General features: G+C 39.7%; 1 protein-coding gene across 5 annotated transcripts in view; it reads left to right on the forward strand.

The window, feature by feature from the left end:
* The window catches only part of herc1 (HECT and RLD domain containing E3 ubiquitin protein ligase family member 1), an 88,540-nt gene that overhangs the window by 23,567 nt on the left and 39,406 nt on the right, over window positions 1–25,567 (forward strand). For all 5 annotated transcript variants that reach the window (XM_088372257.1, XM_088372260.1, XM_088372259.1 and 2 more), the window contains exons 21-40: window positions 63–183; window positions 2,031–2,202; window positions 3,396–3,738; window positions 4,870–4,990; window positions 5,546–5,597; window positions 8,339–8,610; window positions 10,010–10,225; window positions 10,389–10,509; window positions 11,588–11,825; window positions 11,916–12,088; window positions 13,490–13,645; window positions 13,717–13,823; window positions 14,069–14,179; window positions 14,256–14,426; window positions 15,997–16,236; window positions 18,247–18,330; window positions 18,639–19,177; window positions 23,053–23,656; window positions 23,874–24,141; window positions 25,057–25,267. In XM_088372257.1, coding sequence (XP_088228383.1) covers window positions 63–183; window positions 2,031–2,202; window positions 3,396–3,738; window positions 4,870–4,990; window positions 5,546–5,597; window positions 8,339–8,610; window positions 10,010–10,225; window positions 10,389–10,509; window positions 11,588–11,825; window positions 11,916–12,088; window positions 13,490–13,645; window positions 13,717–13,823; window positions 14,069–14,179; window positions 14,256–14,426; window positions 15,997–16,236; window positions 18,247–18,330; window positions 18,639–19,177; window positions 23,053–23,656; window positions 23,874–24,141; window positions 25,057–25,267 — 4,320 coding nt within the window. The remainder of the gene's footprint in view (window positions 1–62; window positions 184–2,030; window positions 2,203–3,395; window positions 3,739–4,869; window positions 4,991–5,545; window positions 5,598–8,338; window positions 8,611–10,009; window positions 10,226–10,388; window positions 10,510–11,587; window positions 11,826–11,915; window positions 12,089–13,489; window positions 13,646–13,716; window positions 13,824–14,068; window positions 14,180–14,255; window positions 14,427–15,996; window positions 16,237–18,246; window positions 18,331–18,638; window positions 19,178–23,052; window positions 23,657–23,873; window positions 24,142–25,056; window positions 25,268–25,567) is intronic.

The following is a 25,567-nucleotide window of genomic DNA, read 5'->3' on the forward strand; positions in this document are numbered from 1 at the left end:
AAAAAAGCCCAAAATAAATATATTTTGTATTGTCAAATTCTTACATTTTGTCTTTCCTATAGAGACCAGCCATCAAAGTCCTTGGCAGAGATCTATCGCAGTGTTTATATCGTTCGAAATCGCCTGCTCGCATGCAAGAATATGGACTTCATTCAGACACGCTCTTCATCTCGAGAGAGGAGAGTAAGTTGCCATCACACAGCTGCATGTCGATGATTCGTGTGTATTTCCTCATTAGCGTCTCTGAAATTACATGTTTCACAGATCTCAGCAATGCTCGAGTTTACCGGTACCGTATTTTCCGCACTATAAGGCGCACCGGATTATAAGGCGCACCTTCAATGAATGGCCCATTTTAAAACTTTGTCCATATACATAAAACGAACCGGATTATAAGGCGCACCTTCAATGATTGGCCCATTTTGAAACTTTGTCCATATATAAGATACATACCGTAATCTTCGGACTATAAGTTGCGGTTTTTTTTTTTTCATAGTTTGGGTGGCGGGGGCGACTTATAATAAGGAGCGACTTATATGTGGTATTTTTCAAAAATTTTCCCCCAAAAAAAGTGAAATCATGATAAACAAACCGCGATGTAGCAAGGGATTACTTGATAATTTGAATTTCAAGTGACGTCAGCAGCGCGACGCGGTGTGGCGGGGCGGTTGTTTACAAAAAGGACAAAGATTGATCACGGGACGACGAAGATGACAAAGGGCCCCACGTACTACCGGCATCATTAGCGGCTTTGTTTCTAAGTGACACGGAGGACGAAGAGTTTGAAGGATTTAAGGATTTGGAGTGACACAGAAGGTTTGAAAAACTATTATGGCTTTTACGCACACCCGGTCCTACTCTACGGAGCTTTCTTTCACCTCTGTGGATTGAAGTCGGGGGCCGGCGCTTGGCCAGGTGGCTGTCCAGGGACGGTGGATGGGGCTCGGACATGGCTTTTACGCACGCCCGGTCCTACTCTATGGAGCTCTCTTTCACCTCCATGGATGGAAGTCGTGGGCCGGCGCTCGGCCGGGTGGCTGTCCGGGGACGGTGGATGGGGCTCGGACATGGCTTTTACGCACACCCAGTCGTATTCTATGGAGCTCTCTTCCACTTCCGTGGCTGGAAGTCCACGCCGCCACACGCCTGGAAGTTTGTTTTGTTAAATAAAGAGCCGTTTACCAAACCCACGTCTTTCCTTGTACTTTGTTAACGCTACAATATAGTTATATACTAGATCTGTGGAATAACGATGAGGCTGACGTCAGGGCGCTCGCGCGGCGTTGTTGACAAAGGACGAGGAATTTGATTGATGGATTTAATGATTTAGAGTGCACAGATGGTTTGATATTATTGCTTATATAATAGTTATTTGATATCTAATTTATATATCGTTATATGGGCCTGTGGAATATTTTGAAGTGCAAGCGCCGTCAGCGGTGCGCACCCATTGTTGACAAAAGGACGATCGATGGATTTAATGAATTGGAGTGACACAGATGGTTTTATAAACGTGTTATTTATGTAATAGTTTTTTTAATAACTCTGAATGTTACGTCAGGCCCGTTCTCAGCTCTTCGTTTGTGTTTGTGTCGTTAGCATACCTATCGTTTAGCCTGTCGTTCATGTCCGTTCTTGGTGTTGGATTTTGTCTAATAAATTTCCCCCCCAAAATGCGACTTATGTTCCGGAGCAATTTATATATGTTTTTTTTTCACGTTATTGTGCATTTTATGGCTAATGTGACCTATATTCCGGAGCGACTTTTAGTCCGAAAATTACGGTACATTCCGCCCTCGGGCCGGACTTTGGACACGCCTGCTGTAGTGGCTCAACATTGGTCCATATATAAGGTGCACCTGATTATAAGGCTTTTGAGAAAATTGGAGGTTTTTAGGTGCGCCTTATCGTCCGGAAAATACGGTACTCTGAATCGGGTGGATCGTCTTTTTGTCTTTGTGAAAGTTCACTGAGTTATGTATTAAAACAAAAGGTTGAAGACTAACATGTTACATTCTTAATCTGGTAAGATTTCAGACAATCAGGACTCTTTAGACATGGATCCACAAGAACATTCATTTACCCGCACCATTGATGAGGAGGCTGAATTGGAGGAGAGAGCTGACCGTGAGAGAGAAGAGGGCCATCAGGAGCAAGATGATGAAGACGAATACCGGGAACATGAAGTCATGACGGCTGGAAGTAAGTACATCATACATTTATCATGATATTAAAATGCAGAATCATGAATTTATTAGATTGTGCAATGCCACCAAATGATTCTAAAGTATGGGATGGTAATCTCCGCATCTTGTAGACATGACTAGCTTCTAGTACAGACTTGGTCATAGTACAGCCTGACAGACAAAATGATTTTTATACACCAGAATTTGTTCTGCTGGTATCAGCATGACCTATCATCAATAAAGACATCTATGCAAGCCCAAGCCATGACATTACCTCCACCATGCTTCACAGATGAGCGTGTGTGTTTTTGATCATAAACAGATCCTTGCTTTTGCTCTACTTTGGCCTTTCCATCACTTTGGTAGAGGTTCTTATTGGTCTCATCAGTCCATAAACCTTTGCTGTAAAACTTTTGTGGCTCATCTCTTTACCTCTGCACAATCTGGCCTTCTAATTATTTTTGCTGAAGAGTCAATTGCATCTTACGGTATGGCCTGGATATTTCTTCTCTCAAAGCCTTCGAACATTGAATTGCGATACTTTCCCCTCTGCCCTGCCCTGTCATCTTTAAGTATTTTTTCACAACACTCACAGTGGTGCTGTGATTATCTCTCGTCGATAACCTTGGCTGAATCTATTTCAATGTCTGTTAGTCACTAGAAGTAACTTCTTTCTTTTTCAAGACATCCCAGTTGTCCTGATTAACAATGTTTCTTATAGGTCTGATAGATTTTCTTCTCTCAGCTTCACAATAGTTTGCTTTTCTGCCATAGACAACTTTTCATAGCAACAAATGTAGTGAAACCCAAAGCCAAAACAAGCGCTAATGTTCAAGCAGTCATTCTGAAAAGTAACACCTGAGCAACTACAACCACCCACCAGTCACATTCCAATACTTTTGCGGACTGGAAAGGTGAGTGGGTTCAAACAAAAGGTGCCTTGTCTTGAGTTGTCAAATACATCTTGATATAAATACCAGAAATCAAAAAGTGGAATTGTGATCTTCAGTCTTATATTCAAATGGCTTCAGTATACAACAAAACAAAGGACATAAGTCTGTGATTATCATCTACTATAAACCTGCGCATGTGGGTGTTGTGACACCATTGGACTGATACCGCGCATGACTAAGTCTAAATAGTGCATTTTATGTCTTTTGTTTTTTTGCGTAACCTAGTTTTATGTTTCTATGTGTGTGTCTCACGCAGAAATCTTTCAGTGTTTCCTCTCAGCACGAGACGTAGCACGCAGTCGGGACAGAGAGCGAGCTGCCAGCGTAGGCCTTGGATCCAGTTTGGTTTCTAGGAGTGGAGGAACAGGAACCAATGGAGGAGGAGAGGAGGATTTGATTCTGTCCCAAGATGGAAGAAGGCGCAGTACGATTCTCCCTGAAGGACAGGACTTGTACACAGCAGCTTGTAACTCTGTGATTCATCGCTGTGCCTTGCTAATATTGGGGGTTAGCCCTGTATTGGGCGAACTGACCAAGCAGAACCAAGAAGAGGGCCAAACCGCTGCTGGAACACAGGACTGTCTAAGCTTCATGACCAGGTTGAGTACAGTCGGTATGATAGGTGGAATATTGAGAAGTTTGAAATCAAGTGTCACTTGCAAAACATGGTTTACCAAAGCAACTTATTAGCAAATGTGCCTATACACCAAATGTGCCTATACACACGTATAGTAATCAGTGTTGTGGATGTAGTGAAACTTTTAAACTAGGCCATGAATGACAATAATACAGCATGATGGCAATGTTTTTTTCATTGTCATAATGCACGCACAATTCTACGAAATGCAAACAAACTGCAGTACGTACACATGCAAATACTGTATATTGCCTGAGAGCAATTGATTGATTAGCTGTGAATAATCTCTATTTCAAGTTGAGAACAAATAACTTTATGAATTAAAATTACTGTATTTTCTGGACTATAAATCGCTCCGGAGTATAAATCGCACCAGCCATAAAATGCATAGCATACAAGACAAAGACATACATATATGTCACGCCGGAGTATAAATCGCATTTTTGGGGGACATTTATTTAATAAAATCCATCACCAAGAATAGATATGTCATCTTGAAAGGCAATTTAAAATAAAAATAGAATATGCAACAACAGCCGGAACGATACGGTATGCTAACGTTACATAAATACAGAAGCAAGGAACTCAGAACGTGCCTGACGTACCATATTAAGAGTTATTCAAATAACTATAGCATAAATAACATGCTAACAAGTGTATCGACCCATCTGCGTCACTCCAAATCATTAAATCCAACGAAATGTTCATCCTCTGTGTCACTTATAAACAACTCCGCTAACCCCGGAAGTAGAAGATGCAGCGCTTCCTCTTCTACGTGGCTTACGGCAAACTTATCATCAGTTGCAGTTCCAATTATTCCACAGGCCTAGAGTGCCCTCATGAGGTTTAGTGTGAAAATAACATGAAATTATATGATGTGTTAATAATTTTGCACATAAATCGCTCCTGAGTACAAGTCGCACCCCCAAAACTATGAAAAAAACTGCGATTTATAGTCTGGAAAATACGGTAAGAAGTTAGCAATTAAATATTAAATTTAAAATTAACAAGTACTTTTGCCAAACCAGTAAACACGGCACTGTTGTTTTATTTAAAAAAATATGTATGGCATAACTACTTTTTGTTTTTGCAGGAGTGAGAGTCTGAGTGCAGAGAGCCGCTCAGTGCAAAGCAGTCCTAGCTACAGGCTGATGAAATCAAGGAGCGAGTCTGACCTCTCCCAGCCCGAATCCGATGAAGAGGGATATAATCTGGTACATAATCACTCAGTAGACAATGTACATCATACTAACATGTTCTTATACTTTATCTCTTATGTTTATGTGAAAATTGTCTTGATCTTAAAAGTATCTGTTTTCACAGTGGTTTTACATGTTTATCCTCAGCAGAGGTGCTGCTGTGCAGTAATCTTTTAATGTGTGGATCTATTCATCGATGAATGAGATTAAAATACATTTTTTTATTTCCAACCTCTTTATTAAAAAACAGAACATCGTTTAAAATTGATAGTGCATATTATGCACAAATATTAATTGTAATTCACTTGTTTGGTGTGTAAATAGTTTTCCAAATGAAATGCAGATGTTTCCAAATATTTTCCTTTCTTTTCATTTCTCTTTCATGGTGGAATACCAAAATCTTAGAATATATACATCTGAGAGGCTGAAATTCAGATGATTTGGACAATTTCAAATAGATAAGGGCGCTTAATCATTAATTGATTATCAAGATATTTGTTGACGCATTTGATAATCGATTCATTGTCGATGAATTGTTGCACCGCTACTATGTATTTTTTTTCCTTTCAGAGTGGAAGGAGAAATGTTGACCTGGACTTGGCGTTCTCTCACAAAAAGAGAGGTAAAGCTGAGTCTTTCATGTCCAGTAGAAACGTCTTTTCCTCAGCACTATGCTGTCATCTTTGCTTGGTAACAAACCTTAAGATTTTACCCAGTGCTACTAAACTACCTCGGATAGCGTTCAGCCACCAAAGAGTCAATATCCAATATGTTTTAAGGCATTGATCCAGCAGTTACTACTGTATGCCTGGTGTTCGCCAACATTAAACACTAGCCTAACATTCCGTTATGAACAATTCATACCAAATGGGAGGTATACAAATGGCAAAATTTGATACATGAATGACTCCAAAGTTGTCAGCTAGCATTATGCATCCCAAGTTATTCTTGTCTCTCTGTCTTTTAATTCCCGCATGCCTAGTTTATTTGCTACTTTTGGGGCAGTTGAGTCCCAAGCACAAGAGGAGCTGCAAGCACGTAAACGATGGCATGTTTCTTTCTCTAATTAGCTTGACTCTCCATCCCCGTGATGCACCTCCCATTCATTTAGCGCAGTGGTTCTTAACCTGGGTTTGATCGAACCCTAGGGGTTCGCTGCGGTCTCAGGCGTTCGGCAGAGCCTCCACTGCAGAGGTCCGAACACCCACAGAAGTTAGTGTTGTGAGTACATGCATTGTGTTGACTTTGTTCTTTCAACAAGGTGATGTTCATGCACAGCTCATTTTGTGCATCAGTAAAAAACATCTATATCTTGAATTTGAAAAAAATAATTGTATTTTTCACTAAAGAGGGGTTCGGTGAATGCGCATATGAAACTGGCAGGGTTCGATACCTCCAACAAGGTTAAGAACCACTGATTTAGCGCTTTCAGTTATGAACTGGTGCTAACTTCAGTATTAGATGTTGAATGGGCGGCATGGCTCTGGTGGTAGAGTGGTCGTCTCCCAACCAGAAGGTTATGGGTTCGATCCTGTGCCTTTGTGACTATGTCCAAGTGTCCATGAGCAAGATACGAACCCAGTTGCTGCTGATGCTGGATCATCAGTAGGCAAATGAGAAGACAGCGTTAAAGCACTTTGAGTTCTATGAAATTTGAAAATCGCTATACAAGTGAATGCCCATTTATCATGAAGAAACTATTCATAAACTTTGTGTGTGTGTGTGTGTGTGTGTGTGTGTGTGTGTGTGTGTGTGTGTGTGTGTGTGTGTGTGTGTGTGTGTGTGCGTGCGTGCGTGCGTGCGTGCGTGCGTGCGTGCGTGCGTGCGTGCGTTTGTGTGTGCACATGCGCGCGTACGTGCGCAAAATATGAGATTGGCATGATGGCGATGTTTACCATTACTTTTATCTGCCAGATAATTTCACTGGGGTTGAAATGTAAAATAAAGCCCTGTGGTTGAATTTGAATCAGTGAATGCAAGCTTGATAAGGTAGTTTGCTTAATAGTTTGTATGAGTTTCTTTTCACAAAAAGTGTCTGTGGTTTACATCTTAGATATTATCTTACTATCAAACCAAGGATTCAGCTTTACAGAGCTTGATAATCTAAAAGACCAATTATATCTGCAGTTTTAATCAATAGCACCTTATGTCGAGGGACTTGATGGTCCTTTTATCCACTTAAGTATGTCAGAAATCTTTTTTAAGTTATTATTCCACCTAAAGATTGGATTATATTTTTGTTGTACAATTAATTGAAAATCCATTATAATGATCATTTTTGTTTGAATTCGCTAACACCTTTATTTATGTGTAGGAACTGATTGAAAAATGTAAAGCAGTTGCTTGTTTTTCGGTTCATATTTTTATATGACAGGATACATACTGCTTGAACAGATGGGAGTTTCTCATCCTTTTTTAAAAATTGGATTTGTCACACAGAATTGAATTGCTGTAATTAAGAGTTGCAATCACAAAGAATTTTTCCCTGATGTTATGATAGTACTTTCAGTGGTGGTATGGAAATGGAAATATGAATTACTAGCTTATTAGCAGTGGTCCCAAACCTTTTGTTGCACCACAGGCACAAATGTTTTCATGTAAAGCAAAATTTTGACCGAACAACATAAATACAAATCGAAACAAATTATTATAATTCCAACTCCCTCTTTAAAAGAAAGAAGACAATGGCAATGACGCAATAACACAAGTGTGTTACTTACAAAACTGTATTTCCAGTCTACTTTCTAATTTTGTGTTGCTCGCTGTCATTGCAGAAACGTCTGCTTAACAACAATAGAACATTTGAAATGGAAGAAGGTAGTGCTTTCTTTGGCGGGGCTGCTTTAAAGCAGTTATTGCTTTATTTGTGAGGCTGACACAAATTGAAGGGGGAATTTGCAGTGTTAAAATTGCTTGGAAAATTTGAATGTATTCTCACGTCACTAATGCTTCTCAGTTTCCGACCCTTCTTGTGGGCCTACTTTATATAATGTGTCATTTGAGACAAAGTGTTAGATGTCTACAGAGAAACAGGTGGATGTACTTGATTTTCTATCTGTGTGGCCATTTAACCCATAGACCGATCCACAGCCTGGTGGATGGAAACTGCTTCTGTATAGAATTCCACAGCATATTGTCTTCTGCACTTGTTGGAAATTCAGTGCACCCATTCTAAATACAATCATTCTGGCTGATGAAGGCATGTGCAGGCATGAACAACTAGAATATGGGTTTATGTGGAATAATCATGCTTTGCACTGAAATTGGTATGTGCATATAAGAACATAGTATGTCATCCATCAAACAAATGACAATTTGTTATACTATCTCCTGAAAGCATTTCTCCTCTCTCCATTTCCTCAGGTCTACTTTATACATCTCCAGACTCACTGGCTGAGTCTTGGTTTCGTGCAAAGCTGAGCCGTCAGCGCAGCTACAGCTCCGCATACTCATATGAAGAATCAGACCTAGACCTGAACTGCTCTCTTGGTATTCATGCTCTCATTGACAATATGATCAGCTTCATCAATGGTGACGTCGGCCTCACTCCAGCCTTCAAAGAACCAGAGGAAAGTATGTCAACCAGTCCACAGGCCACTATCCTGGCCATGGAACAGCAACAAAGCAGGGCAGAGGTGAGAGATTGACATATGTATTTCTGTAATACAGGCACATACTATGTTACACAACCTGTTACAGACAAGCAAACAAAATGGTTGTTCACTAGTGTTCAGCCACATTTTACTGCCACCTGCAAAATTTGAAGGGAGCATTTTTGACAATTTATTTGTGAAAAAGGCATTCTAACAAGCTCCACTACTGGTAAATGTGAAGAAATATCTTAGAAAGATGGTGATGTAATATTCCAGTATTATCTGCGCCATATATACGAGTGTCTCGCAACACGCTAACACGGAGGTGGATTACTCATTTGTATGTGCTGTCACCCGGCGGCAGCGTGTCCTCCGCTCTGCTCCATCCCTATGTCTGTCTCTCCTTCGTTACCTCCGCACGATGATTTTTAGCAGCTGTATTTAGCCAATAGCAAACTTGAAAGCGTTGGTTGGTATGAGTTTTAAATGCGACAAAAGCGTGGCAAGGTCACCTAACTGATATTAGTCTAATTTCAATGTTACTATCTCGATTTTGGTATGATATATTGCCCAGTCCTAGTTGTGGGTCCTATTTTAAAATTAGAAATTTAAAAGGTAGCTTTTCTCTTATAAAAGTTATGCTTGGCTTAGCATTATCAAAGAAATTCTGTGATCTGTTTCGCCAGAGGGTCAGATTTACTGTACAGATTCCCTTAGAGCAGGGGCGTCAAACTTATTTTTGTTGCGGGCCGCATCAGTCATAGTTTGCTTCAAAGGGACATTAAAATTGTCAACCCAAATAAATGTATGAACGTTTCATATTGTGTATATATAGTATAGGCTACACAACAAACTGATGAATAACTAGTTTTCAAAACAAACTGTTCAAATATTTCAAAATGAAATATTGAAATCAAATCAAATATTTAAAAATGAAAATTATTTTAAAAAAATGAATGTAATGAAAATTGCTAAAAATATCTCTATTTTTAAAAGTGAAAACAATTTGAAATTTTGGAATTGACATGTAAGTTCAATACACAATTTGTTTTGTCACCTAAAAAGGTGTGGCAGGCCGTATCTGGACTCCGGGCCTTGACTTTGACACCTGTGCCTTAGAGCATTATGATGCTGTACCATTGTTGACTTAGAAAGCAATATGAGGTACGCATATATACTATATATATGTGTGTATATATATATATATATGTATATATACGTATACGTGTGTATATATATATATATATATATATATATATATATAATATATAAAATATTGCTATTGCTATTGCAATGTGTACACTGTTGTGTTGCCTATATATATATATATATATATATATATATATATATATATATATATATATATATATATATATATATATATATATATTTATATCACCTTATCAGTGTCCTTTTCTAATGTAATATTTTTTGTCTGCAGCTGAGGTTAGAAGCTCTTCATCAAATCGTGGTGTTGATTGCTGGTATGGAGGAGAAGGGCTGTCTGCCAGGGAATACCGATCGGCCATGCAGTGCCTTCCAGTCCTCCTCCCTACTGACCTCTGTCAGGTTGCAGTTCCTGGCTGGTTGTTTTGGCCTTGGGACTATTGGGAATGGAGGGCTGAAGCGAGAGAGCGTGCAGCTGCATCATTATCAGGTATGAGACGTAGCAACCTGACAGTGATTGGAGGAAGGTGATTTGGTTTTGGTGACCTTAGTTGTATGACATGCGAAACATTTTTTTTTTTAGTATTTAGCTGGATTCTGTGTTGAAAGCTGTTATTTACCTGAATAAAACTTGCCTGTTCATTCTTTTTCAGGATGGTGTTAAAACAGCCAAGAGAAGCCTCCAGTTGGAAATCCAGACAGCAGTTCATAAGATTTACCAACAACTATCTGTAACACTAGAGCGAGCATTGCAGGCAAACAAACACCACATAGGTAAGCTCCGAAGCAGGGATGGGCAAATTGGCGGCCCGTAGCCATGTGCCCATACGCTGAGTGGCCCTTGATTTACTAAATAAATGCCATATGGAGGGGGTGGGCATTTATAAACACATTTTCTCTACTCTCTCATAGATACAACATACTACATCTTTACCACATACTCGAGCACATTCACCCAATGGCTGAATTTATACCGTATTTTTCGGACTAAAAGTCGCTCCGGAATATAGGTCGCATTAGCCATAAAATGCACGTAACGTGAAAAAAGCAACAACAGAAAACAACATATGAATCGCTCCGGAGTATAAATCGCAATAATCTCTGCTTATTTTTTTATTGTTCAAACCCTTTGTTGTTGAAGGCTGACCATTTCAGCATGAAATACATTTAGATTCTGGAATGTACATTTGTTCGATTAAAAAACAAACATGCATTTGTCCATATTTAAAATGGCATTGAAAATTTCGTTTGTCATTGGTTAGGATAGTGGTTCCCAAACATTCTTTTGCACCACCCCTGCTTTCCGATTTGAAACTAGTTTTTCAGTGGTCTCCATCCAACCGAGCTGCGGAACCCTCCTGGTCTGTTCCTTAATTGGTCAAGCAACGAGACTGAGACAAAGTCCGTGTCTAAAAAAAATATTCAGATAATCACGTGCATTTACCTGAGCCTCATGTCACATGTCAAACCACTCGTCTCAGTCACATGGTATGACGCATAAAAAGTAAGCCCACAAGCTAGTAAAAACAAAAAATTAGGGATGTGCTTTTCAAAGTGATAAAGTCCAAATTATGAAACACATCAAGAGCCTAGAATTTCCAAGTAAACGTCATTGGCTCCCATTACCACAAAACAAACAAGCACAGGGCTCCTACTAATTTCAACAAATCCATTTGACTTAATGATGAGTGGTACTTTAATTTACCGCTGTTATTTGTTTGTATGTCTGGTGCAACGAACGTTTGGGGACCGCTATTAAGTTACATGTGGCTCAGGACCCACCCAAAATAATTAAGGTTTTTGTCAGCTCCCAGCCTTAAACGTACTTCTGTTTTGATTGTCTTCATTTTAGAAGCTCAGCAGCGCCTTCTGCTGGTCACAGTATTTGCACTCAGTGTGCGCTACCAACCAGTAGATGTCTCCCTGGCCATTTCTAGCGGGCTGCTCAATGTGTTGTCCCAGTTATGTGGCACAAACACCATGTTGGGACAGCCTCTCCAACTGTTGCACAAACCAGGCATATCCCAGCTCAGCACTGCTCTGAAGGTGGCCTCAACACGGTTGCTGCAGATACTGGCCATCAGCACTGGGTAATTTGTGGTAAACATAAAGAACATCATATACTGACTGTAGTTGGTATGGTGGAGATTACATTTTTAATGACATGGTTGATTTTACAGGACATATGCAGACAAATTGAGTCCAAAAGTTGTGCAGTCATTGCTGGACCTCCTCTGCAGCCAGCTGAAGAACCTTCTATCTCAGGCAGGAGTTAGTGTCCTGTCTTCTGGAAAAGACCACGATGAAATCAAGCAAGGGGACTCTACTGACTCAGAGAAGAAAGATTTCAGAGGTGATCAAATATTTACAGTTGAAACCAGAAGTTCGGACTTTGTAAAAAGGCATGCTTTTTTTTCTTACTGTCTGACATTAAATCAGACTACCGTAATTTCCGGACTATAAGGCGCACCGGACTATAAGCCGCACCAGCTAAAATTCAGGGATATTTTAGTTTTTTTCTTACATAAGCCGCACCGGACTATAAGCCGCACGTGCACATGAGTTTTTTACAAAGAAAGACAGTACACAGAAAGCCGTAAAAATCCATAAATACGCCGCACCGCCATTTAAGCCTCAGGGTTCAAAGTAACCTTCTGAATAAAATGCATTAAAAGTTCACATTCATTACAACTTGTTTTTGGTGAGCAAAATGTCAGAAGAATTGAATTTAAATGCTGATTGATTGGGTTTTAATACAATGCAGATGGTCCAAACAGCGCCACTGCTTTGTGTAATCGCTGAGTCACATGGCAGAGTAAGAGAAAGGGTTTAGAGCCCTTTGACGCAGGTCACCTAGTGTGCATTCCTACTAAAGCTCATAATAGTCACAAGCAACACAGCCAGAATAAGCAGGAGCCATAGTAGTGTTTCAAAATAGTATTTTTGTTGTTGTTGTTTTTTTCAAGATACCGCACAACAGTGGTCCACAGCCTTTTTACGAGTGTATAAAAGTGATCAAGTCATCACAAAAATCACGAAAACAATTTTATATAAGCCGCACCTGACTATAAGCCGCAGGGTTCAAAATTTTGGAAAAAAGACGCGGCTTATAGTCCGGAAATTACGGTAATCTTTTCCTGTTTTAGGTCATTTAGTTATACCACATTCATTTCTATTTGCTACAATAATCCAGAGAAGGATTTTTAAGACAAACTTTAATTTCTTTCTTAGTCAGAATTTTACATACAATAAAATTAGTTTGTCTTAAAGCAATTTGGGAAACCTCAGATGATGTAATGTCTTTTGAAATTTTTCATTGTTTTCTTGACATTGTTTGAGTTAATTAGAGACACACCAGTGGATGTATTTGAAGGCACACCTGAAGCAGTGCTAATTTGTGTAACATCATGTAAAAGTCAAAACAAATCAGTCAGAACATCAGGAAGTGGGCTTTCATGTACATGTTTGGTTCATCATTGGGTGCATTTTTCACATGCTTGGAGTTGTCATATTCATATAAAAATATGAATACCATGGAAACTGAGGAAATAGAGATAATTTTGGTAATCCCAGTTGACCTATGACAAGAAATGTTTTGTCGATTCCAGATCAGACAGTGGAAGACGTATGAGTATGTCTGCCTTTTTATATAATGCATAAACTTTGGAATTCAGCTGTAGGAATGTGTTTCAAAACTCAGACAATCATTTAGAAGGTTGAACATTTTGTTGAAGGTAATTGTGTTGTTTTTCAGCTTTACTACGCAAGCAACACACTGCTGAGCTACACTTGGGAGACTTTCTAGTATTCCTAAGGAGAGTAGTGTCCTCAAAAGCCATCCAGTCTAAGATGGCCTCCCCAAAATGGACTGAAGTGTTGCTTAATATTGCCGCACAGAAATGCTGCTCTGGTAAGATCATGTTATTTAATGGTTTGGGAGTTGGCCTGACATTTACATTCTTTACATTCTTTGAATTGTAGGGGTCCCTTTGGTTGGGAACCTAAGAACCCGGCTTTTAGCGCTCCATGTTTTGGAAGCTGTCTTACCTGCATGTGAGGCCAATATGGAGGATGAACAAATGACACAGGTATACAAGTCCACGAGTATTGGTAATAGGCAATGGGCAGCAGAATGATTACTCTCTCTATCTTAAACATGTACTATTTTGTTTTTACTCATTCCTCACTCACTTCTTGACAATGTTGATTATTTAACGGAAACTGAATGATGATGTATTGAAACTTTAGGGTTAGGATTAGCAAGGATGGATGCTGAGTTTGTATGCTCTAAAATATTTAAAACGCACACTGACTTGATAATATTCTCTTCCAGGTCGTTGAGCGGCTATTCTCACTGTTGTCTGACTGCATGTGGGAAGCTCCCATTGCTCAAGCCCGGCACGCTGTCCAGATAAAAGAAAAAATACATAAACTGAAATTGCAGGTTGGAAAGAAAGCACGTTATTTCCATAAAATGAGTCAATGTCTATTTGTGGCCCTGACGTACATCTAATTGATAGGGAGAGGCCGAAGAAGAAGAGGAAAACCTTCCCATCCAAGAAGTGTCCTTTGACCCAGAGAAGGCTCAGTGTTGTGTGGTGGAAAATGGACAAGGGCTGACACATGGCAGTGGGGGTAAAGGCTATGGCTTGGCCTCCACTGGAATCTCTTCTGGTTGCTACCACTGGAAGGTACAATGCTATGATTTGCCCTGATTTCTATTAATATGAAAAGAGTAGAAAATGTATTAGACCACCAGCCAATATGAAATGTATAACACATGTGCAACTCATTTTTGTAATTATCACACTTGTATATTGAACCAAAATTACATCTGTAGTGCTAAAATATTATTGTAGTTATTAAATTTTAAAATATTTAAATGAATAAAAATATCCCAAATTATTATTTGCATTCATGAGCAGACAAAAGGTTTGTGGTCAAACTTGAACTTTGCATAGAAGCCTTGTAAATCGGCTCAAATTTGGGTACTGTATTTTCCGGACTATAAGGCGCACCGGACTATAAGGCGCACCTTCAATGAATGGCCTATTTTAAAACTTTGTCCTTATATAACGCGCACCGGACTATAAGGCGCACCATTAATGCATCATGTCAGATTTTTAATCCATATCAAATCATTCTCCATTTTATCTTTTTTATTTCAACTTCAGACGCAACAAATTACTTTATAATCACAAAATAATGATCCATAGTCTTTTTGATTAATGATTCATAGTCTTCAGCGGGCCACTTATGATTGATTTCATGACACAATGCTTGGGGCCAGTTTAAATTTAGGAATTTGGTCCATATATAAGGCGCGCCGGATTATAAGGCCCACTGTTGCCTTTTGAGAAAATTTTAGGTTTTTAGGTGTGCCTTATAGTCCGTAAAATACGGTATATAAACTAAGTGCACCAGCGTACAGCAGCACTTACCATCTCACCAGTGATCGACAAAAATAATTTTCATTAGCTTCCTGCGCTATTCAAAATGAACAGACTGAATAACTTGAGTTATTTAACTATTAATAAAATGATTAAACATAATATGAGGAATTCTTATGTTCTATGAAACGGTGGGTGGCTCAATTGTATGTAGACATTGTTGCGTGCCATTTTGCACAATATCGAACAATACAATGATATTGGAAAATTGGCTTTGGATACCGTCCTCCACATGCATCAGAAACAAAATTCAAAGTAAATTTGATTTTACCGGTAGGGGTTTTAGTCACGTGTGTAGTACCATTGTTATTTGAATGGCATAGCTACACAACAGCGTTGTCGCCATGTCAATACATTTGCGAGTTTGACAAGCACAAGAGAAGAATGCTTGTGTTAACATTATCAGCGTAAACTAGATTTCCATATCATAAATTACATCTGCAGCTTTCCAAGCTCTTCAGGGGGGTGAGTGTGTGTATGTCTGGGGGTGGGGGTCCTATGTTTGTTCAAACAACAATAGTACGGCATTTCTAGCAAGATCAGAAGGGCTTCAAGAGTTGGTACGTAGGGTCCATAAAGGTGAATTAAATTTTAAATTACTCATAAGAAGGCCACATCAATATACATTTGAATCAATCAACAGATAGTCAGCCTTGTCTGATAGTCATTTTAATCTGAATACTGTAGAAACTGCAATCAATTACGATATATTTACGGTGTTTGATTTTGTGATTGAATGTTTCGCGTTAATCAAAACTGTTTTATTATTCGGTGCCTCTTTGGATTGATTGTTGCTCTTATTTTCCCATAGTTTTACATTGTGAAGGAGAATCGGGGCAATGAGGGCACGTGCGTCGGTGTTTCACGATGGCCCGTGCATGACTTCAACCACCGCACTACATCAGATATGTGGCTATATCGAGCATACAGTGGAAACCTCTATCACAATGGCGAACAAACCATGACTCTTAGCAGCTTTACCCAGGGAGACTTCATCACCTGTGTCCTTGACATGGAGGCTAGAACCGTCTCGTTTGGGAAGAATGGAGAGGTAAGAGCTGGACATGGGTTGTAATCAGGGCTGTGGACTCGGACTCGGGGACTCGGACTCGGTCGGACTCGGTCATTTTTGCCGGACTCGGACTCGGTGCTGATTTTGACCGAGTCCACCGAGTCCGACAATAAAAAAAATACGTTCAATTTTATTTTCATCATGCTGCTGAGAATGCATCCGGCCTCAAGGCAGCGACTCGGACACTAACAGCAATGCCAATCAGCCAAGTCAGCGTAGAGAGCCTGTTTTCCGGGCTCAAGTTTATCATGTCTGATCAGCGCGGCGCGATGAAGGCTGACTTGGTTGAGGCGATTTTGTTCCTAAGAACAAACTCAAGTCGTTGAATTGAAACTTGAAAGTATCTGTTTATTGTATTCGTTTATATGTTTAATAAAGACAAAGCCATCACAAAACTGTTGTAATTATTTAGATTTTGATCTAAATTAACCTTGAATAAAGACTAAGCAGTCACATGAATTAACAGAAAAAATGGACAGCCGGACTCGGACTCGGTGGTCAAGAGGCCGGACTCGGACTCGGTGCAAAAATCCGACCGAGTCCACAGCCCTGGTTGTAATGGCTTTAAAAACACACATATTTACAAGTGTTATCTTTAATTTATTCAGTAATTTATTTAGTAATTGATTCCAACATATTTGCAATAAAATGTAACAATTTAACAAGTTTTGCCAGTTCATCCTTCGTCCTTGATGAGGGCACCGTTGCATTATCTTCTGTACATCTGTCCAACCTCGTTATTTAAAAAGGGCTTCCGTTATCGATTCCGTTTGTCTGTCAATCGCCAACCCCCCCCCCCCAAACACACACACATACACACATATCCATGTATCCCCACACACACATTAGGCTTGTGTTTTTGTAGTCCCCAGCGTCAGTCTCCTCCAGCAATAGAGAAGGACACTTAGTATGCGACATGCTAGCGTCAGTGTACTTGCTCTGGTCCGTTGTATTCGCCGCTTCCGGTGTGATGGTTCGGAAGCTAGTGCTTGGTCTGCTAACATCACTTGTGGTATTTGGGACCGAGAGGTATACAGTACAGCACAGGCAGCTTCTTTTACCTGTTGAAACCAATACAAAAAAGGAGCAACAGATTTACAACACCGAAGTTAAATTATTTTGCTAGGGGATTGTATTGTTTACGACTGTTTAGGGGAGAGAAAACAGTTTAAGTGACTGTTTAAGTGACTGTTTTACTGTTCAACTAAAATAGCATTAGCATTTAGCTGCCAACATAACCAACGTCAGGGGGGTGTTTTATATTTTAGTGTAAATTATTGTTGAGAAATCACGGTTATTTTGTATCCTCAATAGTGCATTTCTATTGGTTTTCATTAGCTTTGTTAATGAGTCAGTAATAAAATAATGCATAGTCTGTGCAATCAACCATTATTTATTTGTAAAAATGCGACTTCATAATTAAATGTTAATCAAGTTTCTGGCTGTTTAATATTCATGTTGACCATTAAATTTGTAGGAAACAAGATATTTGTTAAACTGCAGCGTAGACAGTTTCTGGAGTTGATGTTTATCAGATTTAAAGAAAGCTTACTGCACGGGTGTTAAACTCAAGGCCCGGGGGCCAGATACGGCCCGCCACATCATTTTATGTTGTCTGCGAAGACAAATTGTGCATCAAATTCATGTCATTACTACAATTGCAAATTGTCTTCACTTTTAATTTTTTTTTTTTAATATTTGACCAGTTTTTACTTTTCTGATTTGAAAATGAGTTATTTGTCAGTTTGTTTTGTAGCTTTTACTGTATATAATATGAGGTGCTCATACATTTACTTGGGTTGACAATCATAATGGCCCTCCGAAAGAAATTATGACTATAATGCGGCCCGCGAACAACATGAGTTTGACACCCCGGGTTTACAGTATTAGTTCTGGGAAATTAATGAAATGATTAACTCATGCAAATGCATAAGGAATGCATAAAATAACTGTCTATTTCACCCTAACTGCTAATATGTGATTCCACAGGAACCCAAGTTAGCCTTTGAAGATGTGGACGCCACAGAACTATTTCCCTGTGTGATGTTCTACAGCAGTAACCCAGGGGAAAAGGTAAGAGAAAAAAAGTGTACACCCCACAAGAGAAAAGTGATGTGTTTCACTGAGCACTAAAGTATTACATACCTGATGATTAAATGTTTCCCAATATAATTTTGGTTTACATGACCAAATTTGCCTGAGTAGTTTGTTAGTTGGGGAAGTCAGGCTTGGAATTTGTTCTGATAAAGTTAGTTTAGGTGTTCATCTCATGTGTGCAATGAGAAAACAAATAGTCACTTGCCTTCGTGTTTGTTATTGATATATTTGTTTTATAAAGGCAAGTGTATATTTTCTGATCTTACACTGTGCAATCCTTCTAGGTTAAGATCTGTGACATGCAGATGCGGGGTACACCTCGAGACCTTTTGCCCGGAGATCCAGTTTGTAGTCCGATGGCCACCGTCCTGGCGGAGGCCACAACACAGTTAATACGAATCTTACACCGCACTAATGACTGGACGCATCGAATTAACAAAACCATGGTTGAACGTCTTCAAAAAATCAAGCCTTGCTTCAGAGAGACAGCATGTACCTCTGCTAGCAGTAGTGGTCAGAGATTGAAAAAGAGTCGCTCAGTGCAGAGTCGCGAAGAGCATGACACCCAGCGAGAAAGTCACGAAACACCTATTAGCCACGGACGACAACATGGCTTAGGCGAGCTTTCGGAGCACCTCTTGACGACACTCTGCACTGAGGTATGGCCAGTGTTGGCAGTAATCGGGGGTGCGGATGCAGGTCTCCGTGTTGGTGGACGATGTGTTCACAAGCAGACGGGACGGCATGCAACTTTGCTTGGAGTGGTAAAAGAAGGCAGCACCTCAGCCAAGGTACAGTGGGATGAGGCTGAGATCACCATCAGGTATTGTATTATTTATTTAAGTATGTATGATTATTTTGACTTACATAAAAAATAGTAATTTGTTAGGATATGTTAAGGATGGGCATGGTCAAGTGTTAGCAGAATTAGGAGTGATCAAGCTAAAATTGTCATTGAAAGGGCTATTTTCTTCAAATTGCTATATATCTTGATGCATTGGATACAGACCGAGTGTGTCAGCAACTGGCAGAGGGGTACCTAACACAGACCTGATTTTGAGATAAAAACTTTTGCCGTTCATTTGTACAATAGCATTGTTTTGGTGAAGAATGAAAGTTTTGAAAATGATCTCCAAATGGATGTTTTATTGTAAAGAAACTCACATTATCATTCTCTTCTAAACTATGAACATTTTCTAAAATGGAGAACGTGCCCAAGCTGCCCACATGCTTAAGATTCAAAAGTGGTGTTTTATTATGATCAATGGAGAAACATTACTCAAATTCTTTTCCAAGTTAAAAGTAAGAGACCAAAGTTTGTTGCAAGGCCATTTCAAATTAAAAATATATTTTCATTGTACAGCATATATGTTGTATAAAACGTATAATGTAGACTGGAAGTAGGTGAATATACCGTAATTTCCGTACTATAAGCCGCACCGGACTATAAGCCGCAACAGCTAAAATTCGGGGATATTTTAGTTCTTTTTTTCTTACATAAGCCGCACCGGACTATAAGCCGCATGTGCACACGAGTTTTTTACAAAGAAAGACAGTACACAGAAATCCTTTTTAAAGTTTGAATAACATACTTTAACATGTCTTTCTAAACATTGCCTGTGACGCAGCAGTAGTACCGCAGCAACACGGAAGTGTGCACGCGAGTTATTAACAAAGAAAGACTGGACACAGAAAGCTTTTTTAAAGTTTTAATAACATACCTTAACATTTCTTTCCAAACACTGCCTGTGACGCGGCAGTAATACCGCAGCAACACGGAAGTAACACAGCACTAATAGGGTTTGATTAAATAAAATACCGGTAAAAATCACAGAGACGCGGCGGTAACACAGCAGCAACACGGTAGCACAGCACTAACAGGGCTGGTTAAAGTAAAAGTAAAAAAAAGAGCTTCATCGTCTTCATCTTCCTCCTGTGCACTGAAACCATCGAAGTCTTCCTCAGTGTCCGATTGGAATAGCGTTAGATATCCTTCGCCTCACACTTTCTCAGTCTCTCTTTCGTCGTCGCTTTTATGCATTTCTTCGAGTGTGATGAGGGTCTGTTCATGCTAATCTTATTCATGCACGAAGCGCTAAATTACATTAAACTAGCGAGCGACATGTATGGCTCCAGAGTAGCTGGACCACGAAATAAAGAAAAGGGTGCCGCAACACAATGTCATCAACATCGACTGCCTTTAGCTTAAAAAGCGGCATCATATGCATTTCTTTTGTCCCCCATAATGACGGTTTGTGTATAAAAGCTTCCTTTCAGTAATGTCCGTCTTGATCGCGTTCTGCGTGATGCGCGAAATGTTCAAAACACAAACTAGCACGTCTTCTTCGGCGCATTATCTCTTCTTCGTCTGTCTCGCTCTTGCTTCCTGCTAGAGCGCCCCCTGGAGGCCGTAAAAATCCATGAATACACCGCGCCGCCATTTAAGCCTCAGGGTTCAAAGTAACCTTCTAAATAAAATGCATTAATTTTAAGTTTAAGTTTACATTCATTACAACTTGTTTTTGGTGAGCAAAATGTCAGAAGAATTGAATTTAAATGCTGATTGATTGGGTTTTAATACAATGCAGATGGTCCAAACAGCGCCATTGCTTTGTGTAATCTCTGAGTCACATGGCAGACTAAGAGAAAGGGTTTAGAGCACAGGTGTCAAACTCAAGGCCCGGGGGCCAGATACGGCCCGCCACATCATTCTATGTGGCCCGCGAAGACAAATTGTGCATCAAATTCGTGTGTCATTACTAGAATTGCCAATTGTCTTCACTTTTAATAATATCTTTTTTTTTTAAATATTTGACCAGTTTTTACTCGTCTGATTTGAAAACGAGTTTTTTGACAGTTTGTTTTGTAGCTTTTACTGTATATACTAGTGTTAAGAGTAAAAGTGATCAAATCATCACAAAAATCACGAAAAAAATCTTATATAAGCCACACCTGACTATAAGCCGCAGGGTCCAAAATTTTGGAAAAAAGTCACGGCTTATAGTCGGGAAATTACGGTATTTTTTAAAATTCAGGAATTATGGCATGAAAGTTGCCCGCACGCCAGCAGAAGTGATAAGAGTTCTAAAAGCATATTTACAGTCTGTACACATACTTTGTTATAAAAAAGTTGTTATAATAATAAGAGCCAGATACGGCCCTCCACATCATTTTATGTGGCCCGCGAGGACAAATTGTGCATCAAATTCGTGTGTCATTACTAGAATTGCAAATTGTCTTCACTTTTAATAATATCTATTTTTTAAAAACATTTGACCCGTTTTTTCTCGTCTGATTTGAAAATGAGTTATTTGTCAGTTTGTTTTGTAGCTTTTACTGTATATAATATGAGGTGCTCATACATTTATTTGGGTTGACAGTCATAATGGCCCTCCGAAAGAAGCTATGACTACAATGCGGCCCGCGAAAGAAACGAGTTTGACACCCCTGGTTTAGAGCCCTTTGAAGCAGGTCACCTAGCGTGCATTCCTACTAAAGCTCATAATAGTCACAAGCAAGACAGCCAGAATAAGTAGCAGTCATAGTAGTGTTTCAAAATAGTATTTTTGTTGTTGTTTTTTTCTTCAAGATACCGCACAACAGTGGTCCACAGCCTTTTTACGAGTGTATAAAAGTTATCAAGTCATCACTAAAATAACGAAAAAAATCTTATATAAGCCGCACCTGACTATAAGCCGCAGGGTTCAAAATTTTGGCAAAAAAGTCACGGCTTATAGTCCGGAAATTACGGTAATCAGATCACCCAGGCGTCCTCATTTTCACAACTTTTGTAACTTTCGGAGCAGGTAGCTGTTACAGGACTGCATTTGAGAACAGTTTAGTGACTGTAGTAAAGTTTTGTATGAGTGTGCTTGTGCAACTTAATAGAATGATGTGTATCACAAAGCTCTGGCGCCGTGGCTCAATGGTAGAGTGTTGGCCTCTCAACTCTAAGGTTGAAGGATTGATCCTCAACCCTGGTGATCATGTTGAAGTGTCCTTGAGCACTGAATCTCAATTTGCTCCCAGCGTGGACCTGGCAGCACTTTGCATGGCAACAGCCTTCCATTAGTGTATGAATGAGTGGGTGAATGTGAGGCATTGAAAAGCACTTTGGGTACCCTGTGGTGTAGATAAAAGCGCTATATAAGTGCAGTCCATTTACCATTTAGAAAGCAGTTTGTCTAATTTTTGATTGTGCAAGTTACATTGTTGTGGCTGGTTAGTTTATATTTGACTTGTTCTGCATATTTAGTAAATCACATGATTAGTTTTACCTTAACGCCCATCTTTAATGTTTTGTAACTACAGGGATCTTGACAAGTGCAGTATATGCCCTGTTGAAATAATTGCATGTTTAATGGTTAAAGAAAAATATATTATACAATAGTAGTGACATGTATATATAGTAACACCATGGATTTTTAAAATAATATTTTTGTGTGTTTTATTCTGTCAAGCTGCTTCTTGTCATAACCTTTGTGCATGAGACTTCCACTTTTTACCCTTTCACGTCATTAATAATCTATTATTTTACATGCATGTCTCGTGGCATACTTTGTTCCTAACCCAGGCATTTTTTTTCCATCCCTCCAAATTTTCTCTCTGGCCCTTTTCCCTCGCTTTCCTTTTCCTTCCTTTGTCTGTTTTAATTCTTGACTCACGTCATTAAAGCTTCTCAATTTTCTGGTCGCCTAGTGACACACCGTTGTACAACCTGGAACCCTGTGAGCCTTTGCCCTTCGACGTCACACGTTTCCGTGGCCTCACAGCCTCGCTCCTTTTGGATATCACATACCTTACCAGCATCCATGAGGACACAGCTGCTAAGCTCAGTGCACGGCGCCACGAAAAGAAGCATCGCAATGCACACTCGACAGGGCATGAGCCGACCAGTAGTGAAGACAAAGCAGACAATGAAGTGGCCAACCATAATGAACTAAGGGACAATCTTGGCACTGGATCTGGAGCCGTTCCAAATACCGTTACCTGTGATCTGCGTGTGTCTCATAGTCTGGATGAAGTCAAGGCACATGTGACACCCAAGTCAGAGAGTGACATTTCTTCAGCTGGTGGTGGTGGAGTAGGCGGAAACGACACTCTTTTTCATGCTCCCGTTGAGGGGAACAGGAAGAAAGGCCACGAGCATGGATCCCGCAGTCATGAGCCCTATCCCACTTTTACTGCCACCCAATCGGAGATCCATGCGGTTCAGCTTTCCTATCTGTACCTGGGAGCTATGAAGACCCTCAGTGTGCTGCTTAGCTGCAGCAAGTATGCTGAGCTTCTGCTTATACCAAAGGTACTCATAATACAGCAACTCTGTAATTTAGATTTTGATTGATAAAAGAATTAGTTTAGTAAAACCACTGTAATCTGGTAAGCTTAGTTGTGTAAGAAAATTAGTTTGAAAGACAAGTAAATACAGTTTGCCTTCATTTCAAATGTGGCTTTTGCTCCCTGACTCCTATTCTGATTTCAAATCTGTGATATCATTCAAACCTGTTATCTCCCTTAAGGTGTTACCAGAATCCACTGGGCACAATGCTGATGTTAATGCCAACGGCAGTGCAAGCACAACTGCAACATCTCCAATATGCCAAGAAGAGGTGGAGATGAGGGCTGCTCTTCAATTTCTCATGCGTCATATGGTGAAGCGGGCAGTCTTGCGCTCCCCCATCAAGCGTGCTCTTGGGCTGTCAGACCTAGAGAGGGCACAGGCCATGATCTACAAGCTTGTGGTCAATGGCCTGCTGGAGGAATCCAATGGGGCAAAGGCTAAACCTGGTGAGAAAATTAAAAACAATATCATATGTAAAAGAAAAAAAATCATGTGCATATATACCGTATTTTTCGGATTTTAAATCGCTCCGGATTATAAATCGCACCAGCCATAAAATGCTTAATAAAGAAGAAAAAAATATATATAAGTCGCATTTTGGGGGAAATTGATTTGATAAAATCCAAGAGACATGTCATCTTGAAAGGCAAGTTAAAATAAAAATAGAATAGGCAACAACAGGCAGAACGGTACGGTATGCTAACGTTACATAAAGACATAATCAAGTATGCTAACGTTACATAAACACATAATCAAGGAACTCAGAACGTGCCTGACGTAACATATTAAGAGTTATTCAAATAACTATAGCATAAATAACATGCTAACAAGCTTATCGACCCATCCGTGTTACTCCAAATCATTAAATCCAACGAAATGTTCATCCTCTGTGTCACTTATAAACAACAACGCTAACCTCAGAAGTAGAAGATGCAGTGCTTCCTCTTCCATGTGTCTTACGGCAGACTCACCGTCAGTTGCAGTTCCAATTATTCCACAGGCCTAGAGCGCCTTCATGAGGTTTAGTGTGAAAATAACATGTGAAATAATATACTGTGTTAATAATTTTACACATAAGTCGCTCCTGAGTATAAGTCGCACCCCCGGCCAAACTATGAAAAAACTGTGACTTATAGTCCGAAAAATACGATCATCATGTATGCAAAATGCATTGCGTAAAAAACAACACAAAAACAAAATCTGTAGATTTTTTTTTGTTATATTTGCAAAACATCTGCTATTTTCTGCCACCTCAGTTAGCCTGATGTCGATCTAACTTTTATTGCCACTGCTTTAATTTTGTCTACAATTGTTGTGCAAATACTCTAAATAACTGGGATATTTCATTTTGTTTGTTTTAGGTGTGCGAATTGAGCCAGAAAGTGAAGGCGAGGGTGTAGAGGGTGAACAGTTGGTACAGACCCCAGTCACCACCAGCCCCTCTGCCTCTAGTACCACCTCCTTCATGAGCTCCTCTTTAGAGGACACCACCACTGCAACCACACCTGTCACGGACACAGAAACTGTCCCTGCCTCAGAGTCTCCAGGCGTCATGCCCCTCAGCCTTCTCAGGTAAGGTCATGTGCTGTGCACATTAGTCATTTTACAAGTCTTAGCATGATTTCAAAACAATGACCTTGGATTTTTAATGTTGTAGTATGACAGATGTCAGTCCATCATTCTTGATATGCCTTTTAGTACTGCACAGAACCAATATTCTGTTCTGCAACAGTCTATCCCTTTTGGTCATGGCTTCCATACCTGTATAAGATGGATCCTTATAAATCCCTATATATAATTTACCGTAATTTTCGGACTAAAAGTCGCTCCGGAATATAGGTCGCATGAGCCATAAAATGCACAATAACGTAA

The sequence above is a fragment of the Syngnathus floridae genome, chromosome 3 (assembly GCF_059516105.1).
Source record: "Syngnathus floridae isolate MCC-2025c chromosome 3, RoL_Sflo_1.0, whole genome shotgun sequence".
Taxonomy (NCBI): domain Eukaryota; kingdom Metazoa; phylum Chordata; class Actinopteri; order Syngnathiformes; family Syngnathidae; genus Syngnathus; species Syngnathus floridae.